Source organism: Mastigoproctus giganteus, chromosome 2, assembly GCF_048544385.1.
Source record: "Mastigoproctus giganteus isolate SK-2022 chromosome 2, ASM4854438v1, whole genome shotgun sequence".
Classification (NCBI taxonomy): Eukaryota; Metazoa; Arthropoda; class Arachnida; order Uropygi; family Thelyphonidae; genus Mastigoproctus; species Mastigoproctus giganteus.
The window spans coordinates 270,322,578-270,341,668 of NC_143576.1; the positions used below are offsets into that span (position 1 = coordinate 270,322,578).

At 38.8% G+C, this 19,091-nt stretch overlaps 1 protein-coding gene across 3 annotated transcripts in view; it reads left to right on the top strand.

Annotated features, from left to right (window-relative positions):
* The window catches only part of LOC150090468 (uncharacterized), a 678,730-nt gene that overhangs the window by 359,284 nt on the left and 300,355 nt on the right, over positions 1-19,091 (top strand). For all 3 annotated transcript variants that reach the window (XM_090389911.1, XM_090389910.1, XM_090389909.1), the window contains exons 12-13: positions 6,693-6,802; positions 11,704-11,787. In XM_090389911.1, the coding sequence (XP_090246037.1) occupies positions 6,693-6,802; positions 11,704-11,787 (194 nt within the window). The remainder of the gene's footprint in view (positions 1-6,692; positions 6,803-11,703; positions 11,788-19,091) is intronic.

Genomic DNA, 19,091 nt, shown 5'->3' on the forward strand with positions numbered 1-19,091 from the left:
CGTCTGTCTACCGAGCAAGCAACGATACAAATGCCGTTATAGCAAAGTACTTTTACCGGTAAATTTCATTAAACTTTTGCGTGCTTCTCGGGCAGGCTTTCTTTACCACAGCCAAATTTCCGAGTTACCCTGAGAGAGAGAGAGAGAGAGAGAGAGTGAGTCGAACAGGAATCACCAAGAAAGAGAAGAATGATGATATCCAGCTCAGGACCCTGGGTTGTGTCAAGCCCATACTCATCAGATGCGAGCCCCTCAGGTTAAATTATTCAAAGTTTGGAAATGGTGCATCTGTTAAATCTCTAAAGAACCATTATAGTTTTGGTGACTAAACCATACGTGACATTGTAAAAAAAAAAGGGTGAAGATAATTAGATTTAAAATCGATGTCGTAAAAAATAAATGCTTGTCCAATATGCACTACTCACGAATTGGACACGCGAGTAGTTTGCGTCGTAAGTTTTTTCATTTTTTATTTATTGCCATACTTTTTACATAGGTTTCTGGACATTTTTTGATACAGTAAGTCCCCGACTTATGTAGCTTCAGACTTATGTTACGTTACTTATATTTTTTTATATGGCTGAAGATTTCAGTGAAGGGGGGGACACATTTCACCATAATTACGTAAAAACCACAGAATTCCAGCTATCAGTATTATCGCAAATGCAATAAGATCAAGTTTACTACCTGTTTATAATAGATTGCACTAACAGAAGAACCCAATAAACCAGAAAGTGCAAATTGTTTTATGGCAGTGATCACCAGAAATATGCTTCAGTAAAATGTGAACTTGCGTGGGGTGATTAATAGTGAGCTTTCGCCTTAACCCTGTGAAGTTCTTCTCACAAAATTTAATTTAATTTTGGCTGCTATCTTGGTGCAGACTAAGAGAATAAGTGACAGCGCTACTAGTAAATCTACCAAGAAAAGGAAAGCGATCGTTTTGGATTACAAAATTAAAATAATAAGGATGTATGAAGATGGCCACAAACATGAACAAGTTTCGTGCAAAATTCAGAATTTTCAGTGGCAATGGTGAACACAATAATAAAATAGAAAGACAGAATATGAGAAGTGATCAGCACCAATGAAGTTAACTATAATAACCAAGGCTACGAAATACAAATCAGTTTTTACAGTACAATAATGTATTTTTTTCTTCCTTTTAAGTTTTCTTTTCTTATGTGCCACTCTGGCTACTTCACCACTGTCCCGAGGTAAAGTTTTTAAGTGAATTAACTAAAAATACATAACTATTCTTCTGAGGATATTATGTGGTTTTTGTAATTTTGGCATATCAAAGATATAGTAGCAATATTTTATTAGTCATTTCTGAGTTACGTAAAACTCGGCATACGTAAGAGTTCCTGGAACGTGTCTCTTACGTATATCGGTGACTTGCTGTCTTTTTGGATTAACCGGGAAATCGATTATGCGGGACCTTTTTTTTTTACCATCTATCCTGGAAAATCGAGAGTTTACTGTACTATTATCAATATCATTAATAAATACAGAAAACAACAATGGACACAACATTGAACCCTGGGAGACTCCACGTAGAGCAGTGTCCATTGATTACCACTGTAGGTCTCCCAATCAAAACAATCCCTTTATTCGTAGCAGCAATTTACCTCCAATGCCACACTGCTCCGATTTGTACAGCAGTCTTCCATGTGCAACAGTATCAAAAGCCTTTTTAAGATCCAAATATATGATATCAAAATTATTCTTTGCATCCAGTTTCTTTTTGACCACATCATAGTATCCAAAGATTTCTCACACAAGACTTCCCCTTTAAGAAACCCATGCTGTGTCCGAGCTATAACTGAAGTCTTGTCTAGATGATCCTACAGGGCTTCTTTAACCAGTCCCTCAATTAATTTCCTTGAAACAGAAGTTAAGCTAACAGGTCTGTTATTACTTGTCACCATTTGATCCTCCATTGTGAATTGGGGTCACATTTGCACACTTCACTCCATGGGTATCTCCCCTGTGTCCAAGGAAACTCTCATAATTATGGCTAATTATTTGCTTACATCCTTTGCTGCCTTCTTTAATATAACTGGATAGATCCCATCCACCCCCAGTTGCCCGTCTTATGTTTATCTTCAACATTTTCACCTCTGGCTTTCCCCTCCCTGAATAACTTCTCACATGTGAATGTAGATACAAAATATTCATTTAGTTTGTTTGGTACCTGAGCTGGATCATCGACAATTGAACCATCGACAAGTGGACCAATCTGATTCATCCCTTTCCTTCTAGAATTTACATAAGTAAAGAACTCTTTGCTGTTTTTCTTTGTATCCTTTGCCAAAGATTTCTCGTAATCTGCCTTTGCCTGCCTAACCTCCTTGGTGTCTTGGATATAAACCAGCTTATATTTATCATGGGCTTCCGTGTCACCGGTTAATTTCCCACTGTATAGAATTTAAAAATACTGTCTCAGTCCTCTGTAGTCACCTTTAAGAAAGCAAAAACTCTTACCTTTACCCTGATGGTAGTTACCTCTTTGATTAAATCCCCCCCCCCCCTTTAGCACACTGTAATCACTGACACCTTGTTGGTTCCTTTTCTGCAGATTCTTAATGCATGAAGAATCACAACTGATAATCAAATCAAGAGTATTACTCTCTCTAGTTGCCTCCCAACATGCTGCTTTAGAAATTGATCATTCAATAAATTCCCAAAAGCCTTGCTAGTGTGTGAGTGATCAACCGACAAATTCCAGGCAATATCTGGGTAATTAAAATCCGTCATTATAAGACACTGTGATTTACTGCCCCCCTCTACTTCTCTGTGCAGTTTTTTTTTTTTTTTTTACTTCCCCCCTCTATTTCTCTGTGTTTATTATACTTATCAGAGTTATTAGGCCTATAATCCACTCCTATTCTCAATTTTGCTTTCCCAATGCTTATGTCACACAAAACTGACTCAACACTGCAGAAGTACAGCCAGCCACGTTGACTGGCTGTACTTCTTTGTATTTTATGTGTTTCTTAACCAATAGCTCAAATGCTGCTCCTCCCTTCCTTTCCTGTGTATACTTCCTGTACACATTGTACTCGACAAAATCCCAAACACTTCCTAGTTTATTTCACAAATATACGTGGTCTCAAATCTAGTTTTTCTGACAGAATCTCAATTAAAGAGAAAAATAAAATTTTTCTGACAGAATCTCAGTTGATTCAACTGAGATTCTGTTGATTCAATCGGTTCATTCAACTATTGCTCATCTCAGTTTCCCAAATTATTCGCTGTATGATTCCTTTTGCCTCAACGGTGGTACTTGTGCATATATCCATTCCGATTATTCCCTTGCAGAGACTTGGTAATACTTGGTAATTTGGAATCTCCTCTTTTTGATCTTCTCCTGCTTAAAATCTTTCTCTCATTCTGTCGAATTCATCTGTTGTCTCTACTGTTCTACCAAAACCGCTAATCACTTGGAACTCTTTGACTTCCTGTCTTTGCATCTTGACTTTCTTCAATCTAACATTCATAACAGTGAGGTAATTTTTCTTGGTGATTTTAATGTTCACAACTCCAGCTAGCTTCTGATTTCTAGTCACAATCACTGAGCTGGTCGATATGCTGACCCTTTTGCAATTACTAATCACCTTTTATTTTTTTATGAAAACAGTAAACACGAGAGGTTCTAGAACCGATAGTGCTTAGTATCATGCTTGGGTTGGAGGTTGCAAAGACCAAAGATATTTGTTGACATTAGACTTCAACTTCTGTAGACTGTAATTTTCAGGAAATACGTATGAAGGAAGGTTGATCCAGAAAATGGCAGTTGAATGAATAAATGAGGAAGATGAGATGTTGGTTCTGTGAGTTTGAAGTTGGACAGTAATTGGATGTTGGCTGGTGGCGGCACGTGTTCGGACTGTTTTGGCTTGTTTCATTTTCTGCCTACACCAAAGCTCGCCACAATTGTAAAGCAGTTATTAAACAGTCCAAACTAGATTTTGAACAGGCGAAGAGTAGAAAACTTGCTTCTTGCCCTAATGGTAGCAGAGCATTCTGGTCTCTTGCCAAAGCCATTGGCCGCAACTATTGCACATCTCTGCTCCCTCCTCTGTCAAAACCAGATGGTTCTGTTGTCACTTTGGCCAAGGATAAAGCTGATGTGCTAGCTTCCCATTTTACTTCCAATTCATGTATTAATGATCTTGGTAAAACACCTCCCACCAATCCCAGTACGCTCCATTGAATGCCTCCTGTGGTCTTCCATCAAAAGGATGTCAGAAGGATTTTGACAAATGATGCTAAGAAAGCTCCAGGTCCTGATGGTATTTCTCCAATTGTTCTCAAAACTTGTGCTCCCAAACTTACTCCTGTTCTTTGCCACATTTTTTCACTTTCTTATTTCAGAGGTGTTTTTCTTTCTGCTTGGAAATGTGCTCGTATCCAGCCAGTTCCTATAGAGGGTAACAAATCCCTCCCATGCAATTATCATCAAATTGCAATTACTTTTACTCTTTCTAAAGTAATGGAGATATCAATTAATCGCCAACTTTTAACTACCTAGTAACCTTCCACTGGTGATATTCTGGCGTATATTACCCATTGGCGCTTCCGTAGCCAGGTGGGCAGGAGCAGCAGTGCGTAGCACATGCTTCTTGATTAGACCGGAGTTTGAGCCCGTGACCACCAAATACAGAGGATGTGGAAAAGTCAGGGAATGACCACCGCATATCCCCTGAGCAATATGGCCATAGTTGCTAATGCTCCTAAAAACCAAACAACAACAACAACATGTTACCCATTTATGGACAAATTCAGTGGAAATGTTCGGTGAAATATAAACAGTTGCTTTTGATATCTCTAAGGCTTTCGGTCGTGTTTGGCATAAAGGTCTTCTAAACAAGCTTCCATTTAATGGTTTGCCAACTGTTTTTTGTAATTGTTTATCTAGTTTTCTCTGTGATCACTCACTGAGGGTGAAGGTAGATGGCTCTCCATCTTCCAGCTTCTCCACTAATGCTGTTGTTCCCCAAGGTACAGTTCTTTCACCCACTCTTTTCCTCTCTTATATTAATGACCTTCTTCCATTGACTGGAAATCCTATCCATAGTTTTGCCGATGATAATACATTGCATTCCACTTTCCGTTTTGAGAAACCTTGCCCTGCTTAATCAGATTCAACTTCTCGAATATCCGATACCAATTCCTTAAATACCGACCTCCAGGTAATTGAAATCAACTAAGTTGTCTTTTCCCCAATGGAGAATTGGGGCAAAGACAACTTAGTTGATTTCAATCCTTCTAAAACTCAGTCTTGTCTAGTGTCTTGCAAAAAGTATTCTTCTGCTCCCATGCTTATCTTTGGTGACACTCTAATTTCTAAGCAAAATGATATTTATCTTTTGGGGTTTACTCTGACTTCTAATCTCTCTTGGCACAAGCACATTACAAATATTGCTTCCTCTACATCTAAAAAACCTGGTTTTCTCTTTCGCTCTCTGCGTTACTTTTCTTCCAAACAGTTGTTCATTCTGTACAAATCGCAAATCTGCCCTACCATGGAATACTGTTCCCCCATCTCGGACGGTGCCCCCCCAAAACCTCTCTCATGCTTCTAAATCCATTCAGAAGAGGGCAGTTAGGTTAATTAATGCCTCATCTCTAACAAAGTCTCTGCACTCTCTGTATCATAGATGTTCTGTTTTTGCTGCATGCCTTTTCTAGATACTTCCATGGGTACCTTCCTCTGAATTGCCTTCTATAATTCCCACTCTCTCTTTCAAAACAGTCCGAACACGTGCCGCTGCCCGCCAACATTCATTTACTGTCCAACTTCAAACTCACAGAACCACCTTGTCATCTTCCTCGTTTATTCATTCAACTGCCATTTTCTGGATCAACTTTACTTCATATGTATTTCCTGAAAATTACAGTCTACAGAAGTTCATGTCTAATGTCTACAAATATCTTCTCTCATCTTCTCAACCTCCAACCGAAGCAAGGTACTAAGAACTATAGGTTTTAATACCTCTCATGTCTGGGATTTTCATAAAAAAAAAAGTTCTGCGTTCCTTGTATCTGTGTGACACCATGTCTTTGATATCCCAACATTATCTGCCTTTGAACTTTTGACGAACTCCTCAAATTTATTAAAATGATTGACGGAACTCCTAGAATTAGTGTACACGCAAGTATGCATGCACCTTTTCCTGTTCTTATATATCCTAACACAACTTGTAAACTTTAAATAAAATTTTAAACAATTTAATCTTTAAACACAGTAGAGTGAAAGTGAGTCACTCTGACTAATTCAACAAGTAATTTAAGAGTAATTGAGCACAATCGAAAAATCTAAAAAATCTACAATTTCACCTTTAGATATCATTCGAATGCACAAATCTCACCCAGTAATAAACACTTGCCCCAGAGGCAAGTGTTTTGCTGTTTGATCTCCTCACAGACCCATATGATAATTGTAACAGTACCTAATAAATTAACATAAAACTAATAATATGAAATATTGATAAATAATGGAATTTCAGGTGGAATCATTCAGTGTCCTAAATGTTAAGGTTTTATTTTTTTTAATTTATAAGTGAATAGATTTTTCATTACATTTAAAACCCTTTTATTGTAATCCATTGATTTTAGATTTATATATTCATTTTATTTCTATATATATATATATATATATATATATATATAATTTTTTTTTACAGATACGTCGTGTTATTCACAGTGGAATTCTCCATCTCCTATTGTTTTCTTTAAAGCCCATCAGAAAAGATCAAGAAATAACTGTATCATTTGATTTTAATTACAAGGATTGGTTGGTTATATTTTGTTATGTTCAGTTAGAAATATTAAAAATTGTTCATTAGTATTCTCAGAGTAGATTCTCTTCCTTATAATTAAAGAATTTCATGTGATGCTATGATTGATACTTCATTTTATATTAATCACAGCGATTACAACAAAGTGGCATTTACTTTGTATTGTTCTAAATTGTTTCTAAGATTATCACTACAGTTTTATAATTCAAGAAGGACTAATGCATTGCAGATGTGTCAGTCAGTGAGTCCTCTGTGTTGTTTTTGGCATTTGTGATTATATCAAAAACAACATCTGTAATCTTCCTATATTTATCAGTGATATTTATGAAGGTATAATGGGCTTAATGACCAAGTTTATAGATAATCCAAAGGTTGGTCAGGTTATTAATGATAGTAACAATGGTATGCGGCTGCAACAGAATCTAGAATAGTTGGGGAGATGGGCTGAGGGCTGGCAATTGAAGTTTAACAATGACAAAATCAAAGTTATGAATGTGGCTAGTAGTAGGGAAATCCCCCCCCCTTTTTCCCCTCCTCTGGAGTGGGCCCCCCAGAGGAATCTGGCCCATCTTTTGCCAACATGAGCTGGGTCAGAGTCTCGAATTGAGGCAGTTCGAGCTCGATTGGGACTGGCCCACCTTCCCGTGGTGTGGACGAGTACCCAGAATCATCTGTCCAGTGACTGATGCTTCTGGGTAGCCAAGGGTCAGACACAACAACGGAACACCCACATAATAGACACAGACATACACTACTTATTTCTGGCCCTTCTACAGTGGTGCGGAGATGAACTGACGTTCCAGGTGCTGCCCCCCCTTGTCCACATGTGGGTAATAGTAACCCAAAAGTAAATACCAACTGTGTTTGTACTCAATTAGAGTAGTGGAAAGTAAAAGAGACCTGGGGTAATTGTGAAGTCAGATATGAAGTTCTCTGAGCAATGCAGAAAAACTGCTAGGACAGCTCATGATGTTTTGTAAATAATATACAGGAACTTTGCTAGCAGCGATAAGGAGATGATTATCCCTTTGTATAAGGCAGTGGCCAGGCCACACCTTGAATACTACATACAGGTTTGGAGGCCTCATTATAGGAAGGATGTAAAGCTGCTGGAATGTGTACAGAGAAAAGCAACGAAGTTGGTGAGGGGAACAAAGGGTTGTTCTTACCAAGAAAGGCTTAAGTTGTGCAATTTGGAGTGTCCAGAGAATGGGCACCTGCAGGGTGATCTCATTGAGGTGTATAAGGCTTTGAATGGTTTGAGCAAGTTCAGTGCTAATGGGATTCTTCCCCTTCCTCAGGTTACACTTGAGGGGCCATAAATTCAAATTGGGGAAAGTCATTTGCAGACTAGATTTTGTGGAAATTTGCCTTAGCCAGCAAGTGTTTGAATGCTGGAACAAACTTCCACCTGTTGTTGTGGATGTTGATAGCTTAAAAAATTCAAGGAAGAACTGGACAAACTTTTGGAACGAATGGATAGGTGAAGTGCTTTTCTCTCTTTGGCTGATTCTATATAAGTTTGCTTTCTTTCATCAGATGTGACTACTAATGTAAAAAAATTTTGTTTTGGGAGAATGTGTATTTCCTTATCCTGCAAAATATGCTGGCTGAATTTTTTTTTACCCCTTTCATATAATGTACTGCGTTTTTGTTATGTTAAACGGGATTTCCACTTAGAGAATTTTCCTCCTAGTCCATTTTGCCTTCATTCTTAAGAAATCAGTAACCATCCATCATGAGAGTATCCCAGCAAATGTGGTACTAATTTTCCATCATGGATATGTCCTGATGAAAGTGTTCCTCTTGCTCATCACTTGCATCTCTGAAATTTTATGACAAAAATTCAGATTAGAATGAATCAAAATTTCAAAGACATTCTGTAGTCCCTATCTTCGTAATGTTGCAGTAAAGTTTGAAACACCAGAGATTCACAATTATAATCTTTTGTTTTAACGAAGGTGCTAGTTCACTTTTATTTAGCATTAGTAGAGGCATATGATGCCAGAAAGCAAGCTTGTATAGCATTAGCCAAAAAAAAAACCCACTAGTTTCCATTCTACCCATCCGTTCATTGTTCCGTAGCTTTGTTTCAGATACGTTATCAATATTTTAGGATAAATTTTTCTAGAGATATTGGCAAATTTCTAAGCAGGAATATGTTGCTTACCATTTGTGGAGGCATATGATGCACAAAAGCAAGCTATAGCATCAGCCAAAAAAAAAAAAAAAAAAAAAACCCTTTCCCATTTCACCCGTCCATTCTGTCCGAAAGTTTGTCTAGTTCATCCTTGAATTTATTTAAGCAGTCAACTTCCATCATGACAGATTGAACATTGTTTGAGTGATCATCCACCTGTTAGCTAAAGCAAATTTCTTCACATCTATTATTATTATTATTATTAGCTATATGGTGCAAGGAAGCCTGAGGCTTATGCTGCACCAGCCAAAAAAAAAATTCCCAAGTTACCCTGAGAGAGAGAGAGAGAGAGACAAAAGTAGAAGGGAATCACCAAGAAAGAGAAGAATGATGATATCCAGCTCAGGACCCTGGGTGTGCCAAGCCCATACTCACCAGATGTGAGCACCCGGGTCTGCAACTGTCTTTCCTCAATGTGAATTTATGTTCCCTCAGATGCGGAATCCGAGCAAGTTGAAGAATTCCATCAGAATTGAGCTTGCTCAAGCCATTCAAAGCCTTATACACCTCAATGAGATCACCTATTAGGAGCCTAGTCTCCAGACGCTGCAATTTGCAGAACTGAAGCCATTCTTGGTGACAGCAACCACTTTTTGCACTGACCGGTCTTGTTGTCCTTCTCTGTACATATTCCAGCAGCTCTACATCTTTCCTAAAATGAGAACTCCAGACATGTATGTCTGGAGTTCTCATTTTAGTTACATTTTAGTACATTTTAGTACATTTAGCACACCTTGAGTACATTTTAGTACTCAAGGTGTGGCCTGACTGTTGCCACACCTTGAGTACTACATATAAGGGGCTAGTGTAAGGGAATAATCACCTTCTTATCCCTGCTACAAAAATTACTGTATATCATTGACAGCACAGTGATCTATTCTTGTAGCCTCTGCACTGCTCAGAAGAAAAGTTCATATCTGACTGCATAAATACCCCCAGGTTTTTTTTTTTTTTTTTTCATTCTCCACTACCCTGACTGTAGTAACGCACAGTTGGTATGTTACTCTTGGGATTACTGATACCCACATGCAGTACTTTGCATTTGCCAGTGTTGCCTCCAAATTTCAGTTCCCTCCTCTTGGCCCATCTACTCTACTTTTCTAAATCCTGTTGCACTAGTGTACCATCCTTACTTTCATTAACAACCCTACCAACCTTTGTGTCATCTACAAACCTCGACATGAATCCTAATATACCCTCATCATTATCATTGATAAATACAGAAAACAACAATGGGCCCAATACAGAGGGATCCTTGGGGAACTCCTCTGATAATATTAGTCCATGAAGAGCAGCGTCCATTGTTTATCACTCTCTATCTTCTTCCAATCAACCAACTTTTTATCCATAGCAGCAAGTTGTCCTTAATGCCACACTGCTCCAACATGTACAGTAGTCTTCCGAGTGCAACAATACCAAAAGCTTTCGTGATACCACAATTACTTTTGCATCCAGTTTCTTTATGACCACATCATAGTATCCAATCAAATTGGTCAGAAAATCTTCCCCTTAACAAATCCATACTCTGTCTGAATTATTACTCCAATCTTCTCTGGATGATCCTGCAAAGCTTCTTTAAGCAGTGACTCCATTATTTTCCCTGGAACAGAATTTAAACTACCAAGTCTGTAATTAGTCATGTCATCTGTCGATCCCCTTTGTGAATTGGGGATAAATTTGCACTTCTCCATTCCGTGGGACCTCCCTTCACTTCAAGGAAGCTCTCATAATCATGACTAAGGGCCTGCTTACTTCCTTTTCTGCCTCGTTTAATTTAACTGGATAGATCACATCTATCCCAGTAGCCTCTTCTTGTGTTTTGCTTCAACAATTTCTCCTCCACTTTGCTCTCATTGTTTTGAAAATCATTTAATCCCCTTTGTAAGTTTGATAAGCTTCTCACTTGCACTTCCTCACAGAATTGTTCATGGATGCATGTAGATGCAAAATAGTCTTTTCAGTTAGTCAGCTACCTCATCAGAATAATCTACAATCGAACCATTGATATCAAGTGGACCAATCTGATTCATCCCCTTCTGCAAAATTTTTCTTTTTTAAAGTCTTTTTTTTTAAAGATTTCATAAATTAAATCCTCTCTGCCCATATTGTACTCCCCAAATTCCAGTCTCTCATATACTCCCCAAATTCTAATCTCTGATATACTATAGTCTGAAATTTTTGATTTAATTAGCTCCCAATTGTTTTCTCCATTTTTATTAGGAACATATGGATATGCTCTCTATTTGCTTACTATTTTAGAGTGATTTTTTTCTAGAGATTGCCAATCTCTAAGTTTCAACATTCTCGTTGGCTGTAAGCAAATATATTTGTTTGTCATATATATAATTGCGTGCACACGCACACACAGAAACAGGAAGTATTTTACTTTTTTGCATGTTTTATTATTGTCCAGTTTAGATAATGTACAATTCATAATATTGGGCAAGAATTTTTTTTTTTTTATGTATGGAGAAAAACAAATTTTTAGTTAGCATCTTTAGTTACAAATTAAAAAAATTACTTGTTCCTACTTTTGTAAAGTATTTGTAAGTTTTTTATACTATTGAAATTTTAATTTCTGTTTTGACATTGAGGTTAAAATCATCAATATCAAAACAGAAATTTCCTTCCTTAATTGTGAAATATTCACTGGCTGTTCTCCTTATTTTTTATGCTAAACACTTTTTTCTCTTATAGTATTCGAGATGTACAATGTGCTTGTGAGAAAAACAACTGCCTATTTGCTTCCATACCCAGAGCAGATTGTTTTCAAGATTTTAGGTATGTTCTTTGCTTTGAATATATATATATGTATATAGAAATATTAATGCAAACCATGTCAGAAAGCAAGCTTATATGGCCTCCCTCTTATAGGATGTTCCCAAAGTCAGTTGCTGTTTGGCTGAATGCAAATATTCACATATCTAAAGATTATCTTGCAGCTATCCTTTTGCAATTTAAGTATACGTCCCATTATGTGTATTGTCTGTGAATTCAAATAGAATTCACAGACAATACACATAATGGGATGTATGTGAATTCAGATAGAATTTACATAATCATTAGCATTAGCAAATGCACATGATGGAAGAAAGCGACGTTATATAGCATCAGCAAAAAAAAAAAACCCTTGATTCACCCATACACTCGCTCCAAATGTTTGTCAAGTTCTGCCTTGAATATATTTAAGCTCTCAACTTCTACGACGGATGAAAGTTTGTTCCAGCAATCAACCACTGACTAAAGGCAAACTTCCGCACTTCTGTCCTACAACTGTCTTTCCTCAGTTTGAATTTATGCCATTCAGGCGACTATTCTGAGCAAGAGAAAGAATCACATCCACATTGAGCATGCTCAAACCATACAAGACTTTCTACACCTCAGTCAGATCACCTTGCAGGTGCCTAGACTCCAGACCCCGTAATTTGCAAAACTTAAGCCTTTCTTCGTAAGAACAACCCTTTGTTCCATTCACTAATCTTGTTGCCCTTCTCTGTACTCGTTCCAACAGCTCTATATCCTTCTTAAAACGAAACCTCCAGACCTGTATACAGTACTCAAGGTGTGGCCTGACCATTGCCTTATACAAGGGGATAATCACCTCCTTATCCCTGCTAGAAAAATTCCTGTATATAATTGACAAGATACCATGAACTATTCTTGCCGACCGTCTGCACTGCTCAGAAAACTTCATATCTCCCTGCACAATAACCCCTAGGTCCTTTTCATTCTCTACCACTGTAAGTGTGGTACCACAGAGTTGATACGTTACTCTGGGATTACCACTTCCCATATGTAGAACTTTACATTTGTCAGTGTTAAACTTCATTTGTGACCCCCTCAGCCCATCTGCTCAACCTTTCCAGATCCTGTTGCAGCAGTGTACTGTCATTATTGTCATTAAAAACCCTGAAAACCTTCATATTGTCTGCAAACTTGGACATTAAGCCTGATATACTATCATCAATATCATTTATAAATACAGAAAACAACAATTGACCCAACACTGAACCCTGAGGGACTCCACTAATAACATTAGTCCACAAAGAGCTGTGTCCGTTGATTACCACTCTCTGTCTTCTCCCATTCAACCATCCCTTAATCCATAGCAGCATTTTGCCTCCAATGCCACACTCCTCCAATTTGGGCAGCAGTCTTCCAGGTGCAACAGTATCAAAGGCTTTTCTAAGATCCAGATATATGATATCAAAGTTATTCTTTGCATCCAGTTCCTTTGTGACTACATCATAGTATGCAATCAAATTAGTCAGACAACAGCAAAGGAAGTAAGCAAACCCTTAGCCATAATTATGAGAGCTACTTTGGACTCAGGGGAGGTACCCATAGACTGGAGATGTGCAAATGTGACCCCAATTCACAAAGGAGGATCAAAGGCTGACACAAGTAATTATAGACCTGTGAGTTTAACTGCTGTTCCAGGAAAATTAATGGAGGCACTGGTTAAAGAAGCAGTGCAGGATCATCTAGACAAGACTTCAGTAATAGCTTGGACACAGCGTGGTTTTGTTAAGGGAAAGTCTTGCCTGACCAACTTGATTGGATACTATGATGCAGTCACAAAAGAACTGGATGCAGGGAATAACTTTGATATTATATACTTGGATCTTAGAAAGGCTTTTGATACTGTTGCACATGGAAGACTGGTACACAAATTGGAGCAGTGTGACATTGGAGGCAAATTGCTGCTATGGATAAAGGGGTGGTTTAGGGGGAGAAGACAGAGAGTGGTAATCAAAGGACACTGCTCATCGTGGACTAATGTTATTAGTGGAGTTCCTCAGGGCTCAGTGTTGGGTCCATTATTGTTTTCTGTATTTATAAATGATATTGATGATGGTATATCAAGCTTAATGTCCAAGTTTGCAGACTATACAAAGGTTGGCAGGGTTGTCAAGGACACTACTGACACTATGCTGCTGCAACAGGATCTGGAAAGGTTGAGCAGATGGGCTGAGAAGTGGCAAATGAAGTTTAACATTGACAAATGTAAAGTACTACACATGGGAAACAGCAACCCCAGAGCAACGTATCAACTCTGTGGTTATCAACTCTGTGGTACTACACTGACAGTGGTAGAGAATGAAAGGGACTTGGGGGTGGTTGTGCAGGCAGATATGAAGTTCTCTGAGCAGTTCAGACGGGCTGCAAGAGTAGCTCATGGAGTATTGTCAATGATATACAGGAATTTTTCCAGCAGGGATAAGGAGGTGATTATTCCATTGTATAAGGCAATGGTCAGGCCACACCTAGAGTACTGTATACAGGTCTGGAGGCCTCATTTCAAGAAGAATGTAGAGCTGCTGGAACGAGTACAGAGAAGAGCAACAAGATTAGTGAATGGAACAAAGGGGTGCTCTTACGAAGAAAGGCTTAAGTTTTGCAAATTACAGTGTCTGGAGACTGACTAGGCACCAGCGAGGTGATCTGATAGAGGTGTATAAAGCCTTGAATGGTTTAAGCATGCTCAATGCTGATGGGATTCTTCCTCTAGCTCAGAAAAATCACCTGAGAGGGCATAAATTCAAATTGAGGAAAGACAGATGTAGGATAGACGTGCGGAAATTTGCCTTTAGCCAGCGGGTGGTTGGTTGGTGGAACAGACTTCCATCCCTTGTGGTGGAGGTTGATAGCCTAAATAAGTTTAAGGCTCAGCTGGACAGGTATTTTGAACGAACAGAGGGGTGAAGTGGAAGTGGGTTTTTTTTTTTTGGCTGATGCTGCATAAGCTTGCTTTCTTGCATCAAATGCCTCTACTAATGCTAATGCTAACAGCATAGCCCCTCCTCCCTTTCTGTCCTGTCTATCCATTCTGTACATATTGTACTCCTCAAATTCCAATTCTGCCCTGCTTGTCTGTGTGACACCACGTCTCTGATATCCCAACAATATATGCCTTTGATGTCTTGACTAGCATTGGTGTACATGCAAGTATACATGCACCTGTTTCTACTCTTAGTTACCCTAACACAGCTCATGTATTTACTTGTTCCACTATGTGACTCCCAGCCGTCCTGGAAATTCCATTGCCTTGCTTTCCAGGCTGCTGCTCAATTGCATTTCAATAGATGTAGTGCAAGAATCACTTTTACCTCTGCCAGCGGCTACTGTTAAGCTAATAGTCCGTGTATCCACCCCCCCCAAGCTAGCAGTTTTCCAACCCACCTAACTCTGCCTCAGTAGCATCAGCAAATATTCTTGCACCCTTTCTGTTTAAGTGTATCCCATTCCTCTAGAAGCAGTCTCTCTCTCTCTCTCTCTCTCTCTCTCTCTCTCTCTCTCTCTCTCTCTCTCTCTCTCTCTCTCTCTCTCTCTCTCTCTCTCCTGTTAAGAAGCACAGACCAGGCTAAGAAAATTCTACCCCTTGAGCCTTGCACACTCTTTCCAGGGCCGAATTGATCGACAAGACTCTCATCATATACCCCCCCCCCTCCTATTGTGTCTGGGCAGAATTGCAGACACTTTCAAATTCAACGCTAACTCACGGCTTTTTTTCAGCATTGTCTTGTACTTGTTAAGTAATTCGGCCAGTCTCCTACTCTTAATATCATTAGTTCCAACGTGTTCAACAATATCACCCTTTGTGCCCTTAAAGGATGAAATCTGGCCTACAACATCATCAACCTTTGCTCCTGGCAGACATACACTAGTCCCGTTCCAGCTATCCTTTTTGCACAATATTTTCCCCGTTTCCCTGATAATAGAGACACCACAACTAGTTCCTTTGGGACCAGCGCATTCTGCCTTGGGGGTTGCCACTGTGTTGCGTGATGTTCAAGTGCAAGCTCTGGCATTGGTGTGGGCAGCTGAGAGCTTGATGGGCCCCTTAATTTAAATCCTTCGAGGGCATCCACCCTGTCCTTCAAGCTCTCATATAAGCCCATAACAATGCTGAGTTTGGCGTCTGATTTTCTTGCACTCCTTACATCGCGCACACACAAAGACATTCTCTTGGCAATATCATGTCCCATTCCTGATTGTTCCACAAACATCAAACAAGCAGTGCATTTCGATAGACTGTGATTCAGAGTACAACCGCACTCCGCCCCCTCAGTTCTCCCCTGAGCCACAGCACTTATGCTGTTAATTAAGAAAAACATAAAATCTAAAGAAGTGCATCCAGTTGATATAGATGAACAGTGCACTGTTGAGTCAGTTTGGTGTGACATAAGCACTGCGAAAGCAAAAATAAGAGTAGGAGTGTGTTATAGTCCTAATGACTCGAATGAGTACAATGAATGAGTACTTTACTAGCCCACTCTATTTCTCTGTACTTTGTACAGAGAAATAGAGTGGGCTAGTAAATCGGAATGTCTTATAATGGGGAATTTTAACTTCCCAGATATTGACTGGAACTTGTGGGTTGGTCACTCACACACTAGTTAGACTTTTGTGGATTTATTGGATGATTGTTTTCTGCAGCAGCATGTTCGAGAGGCAACCAGAGAAAGTAATACTCATGATCAGGTTATCAGCAGTGATCATTCGTGTATTAAGAATTTGCAGGTAAAGGAACCACTAGGTGGCAGTGATCACAGTGTTACTAAAAGTTTCATACCTATTAAGAAATATTGTTCAAGGTTTAGGCCTAAATGTTATCTAATGAACTAATGAGACTCGTAATAGGAAAGAAAAATGCATGGGACGCATATAAATTATCAAGCAACTCAGAAGCCTATGGCAGATATAAGCTAGTCTGTAATCAGGTGACAAAGGAGGTTAGGCAGGCGAAGGCAGATTACGAGAAATCCTTGGCAAAGGATGATAAGAAAAACAGCAAGGATTTCTTTACTTATATAAACTCTAAAAGGAAGGGGATGAATCTGATTGGTCCACTTGACATCGATGGTTCGACTGTTGATGATCCTGCTCAGATAGCAAACAAACTGAATGAGTATTTTGCATCTACATTCACACGTGAGGAATTATTAAGGTTTGAAGATGGCAGAAGGTTGTCAAATTGTAGCAGGATACTTAATGATTTTGTAATAACTGGAAGCAAAGTGGAGGAGAAATTGTTGAAGTTAAACATAAGAAAAGCACCTGGGGTGGGTGGGATCTATCCAGTTATATTAAAAGAGGCAGCAAAGCAACTAAGCAAACCCTTAGCCATAATTGTGAGAACGTCCTTGGACTCAGGGGAGGTTCCCACGGACTGGAGATGTGCAAATGTATCCCCAATTCACAAAGGGGGATCGAAGGGTGACACGAGTAATTACAGACCAGTTAGTTTAACTTCTGTTCCAGGTAAGATAATGGAGTCACTGGTTAAAGATGCATTGCAGGATCATCTAGACAAGACTGCAGCAATAATTCAGACACAGCATGGGTTTGTTAAGGGAAAGTCTTGTCTGACAAATTTGATAGGATATTATGATGTGGTTGCACTGGATGCAAAAAATAATTTTGATATCATATATTCGGATTTCAGGAAAGCTTTTGACACTGTTGCATATGGAAGACTGTTGTACAAATTGGAGCAGAATGGTATTAAGGGTAAGTTGCTACAATGGATAAAAGGATGGTTAAGTGGGAGAAGACAGAGGGTGGTAATCAATGGGTGCTGCTCTTCTTGGACTAATGTTATTAGTGGAGTCCCACAGGGTTTGGTGTTAGGTCCACTGTTGTTTTGTATATTTATCAATGATATTGATGAAAGTATATCAGGCTTAATGTCGAAGTTTGCAGATGATACAAAGGGTGGCAGGGTTGTTAATGACAGTAATGGCAGTGTGCTACTGCAACGGGATCTAGATAATTTGGGCAGATGGGCTAAGAAGTGGCAACTGAAGTTTAACCTTGACAAATGCAAAGTACTGCATATGGGTAGAAGTAATCCCAGAGAAACGTACCAACTGTGTGGTACTACACTTAAGGTGGTAGAAAATGAAAAAGACCTGGGAGTAATTGTGCAGGCAGATATGAAGTTTTCTGAGCAATGCAGACAGGCTGTCAGGGCAGGTCATGGGGTTTTGTCAATGATATATAGGAATTTTGCTAGCAGGGAAAAGGAGGTGATTATCCCTCTGTATAAGGCAATTGTCAGACCACGCCTTGAGTACTGCGTACAGGTCTCGAGGCCTCATTTTAGGAAGGATATAGATTTACTTGAGCGTGTACAGAGAAGTGCAACAAGATTGGTGACGGGAATGAAGGGATCCTCTTACCAAGGGAGGCTTATGTTCTGCAAATTGCAGTGGCTGGAGACTAGGCACCTGCGCAGTTATCTGATTGAGGTATATAAGGCCTTGAATTGGTTGAGCACGGTGAATTCTGATGGGATCCTTCCACTTGTTCAGATTACAAACCTAAGGGGGCATAAATTCAAATTAAGAAAAGACAGATGTTGAATAGATATGCGGAAATTTGCCTTTAGCCAGCGGGTGGTTAATTGCTGGAAAAAACTTCCATGTGTCGTTGTGGAAGTTGATAGGTTGAAGAAATTTAAGGAGGAACTGGACAGACATTTGGAGGGAATGGTGTGATTTTTTTTTTTTTTTTTTTTTTTTTTCGCTGATGCTGCATAAGCTCATACACTTGCTTTCTTTCATCACATGCCACTGCTACTACTACTACTACTACTTCCAGTAGTTTGAGCCTTTTGCTTTGCTGCTCTGGTCTGAGTCATGATTTCTATTCAAGTTCAATAAAATTCCAATACAAAATAACACCCTAAACCTATATCCCAATGCCGTTTTAACACTATATATATGTATTTCGATATCGAATATTTTCTCCGAGTTACGTTATAAAACTTTCTTATCCCCTATCAACTTATATATATTAATTTATGATGTAACATTTGCAATAAGTAGATTGCTATATTTATTTAGTTAAAAAAGTACAATTGAATTGACAATGAAATTTAATAAGATTAATAAATTTTACTGATTAATTGATACTACTATACTCACTATCTAGTTTTCCGTTAAACCTTATGCTATCTAGTTTTCCATTAAACCTTATGCTATCTATTTTTCTGTTAAACCTTCTGCTAGCACACGTATCTTATAAGAATGGTGGCAAGGTTAATCTATGGACACGGGGTATTATTTACTTTCCAAATC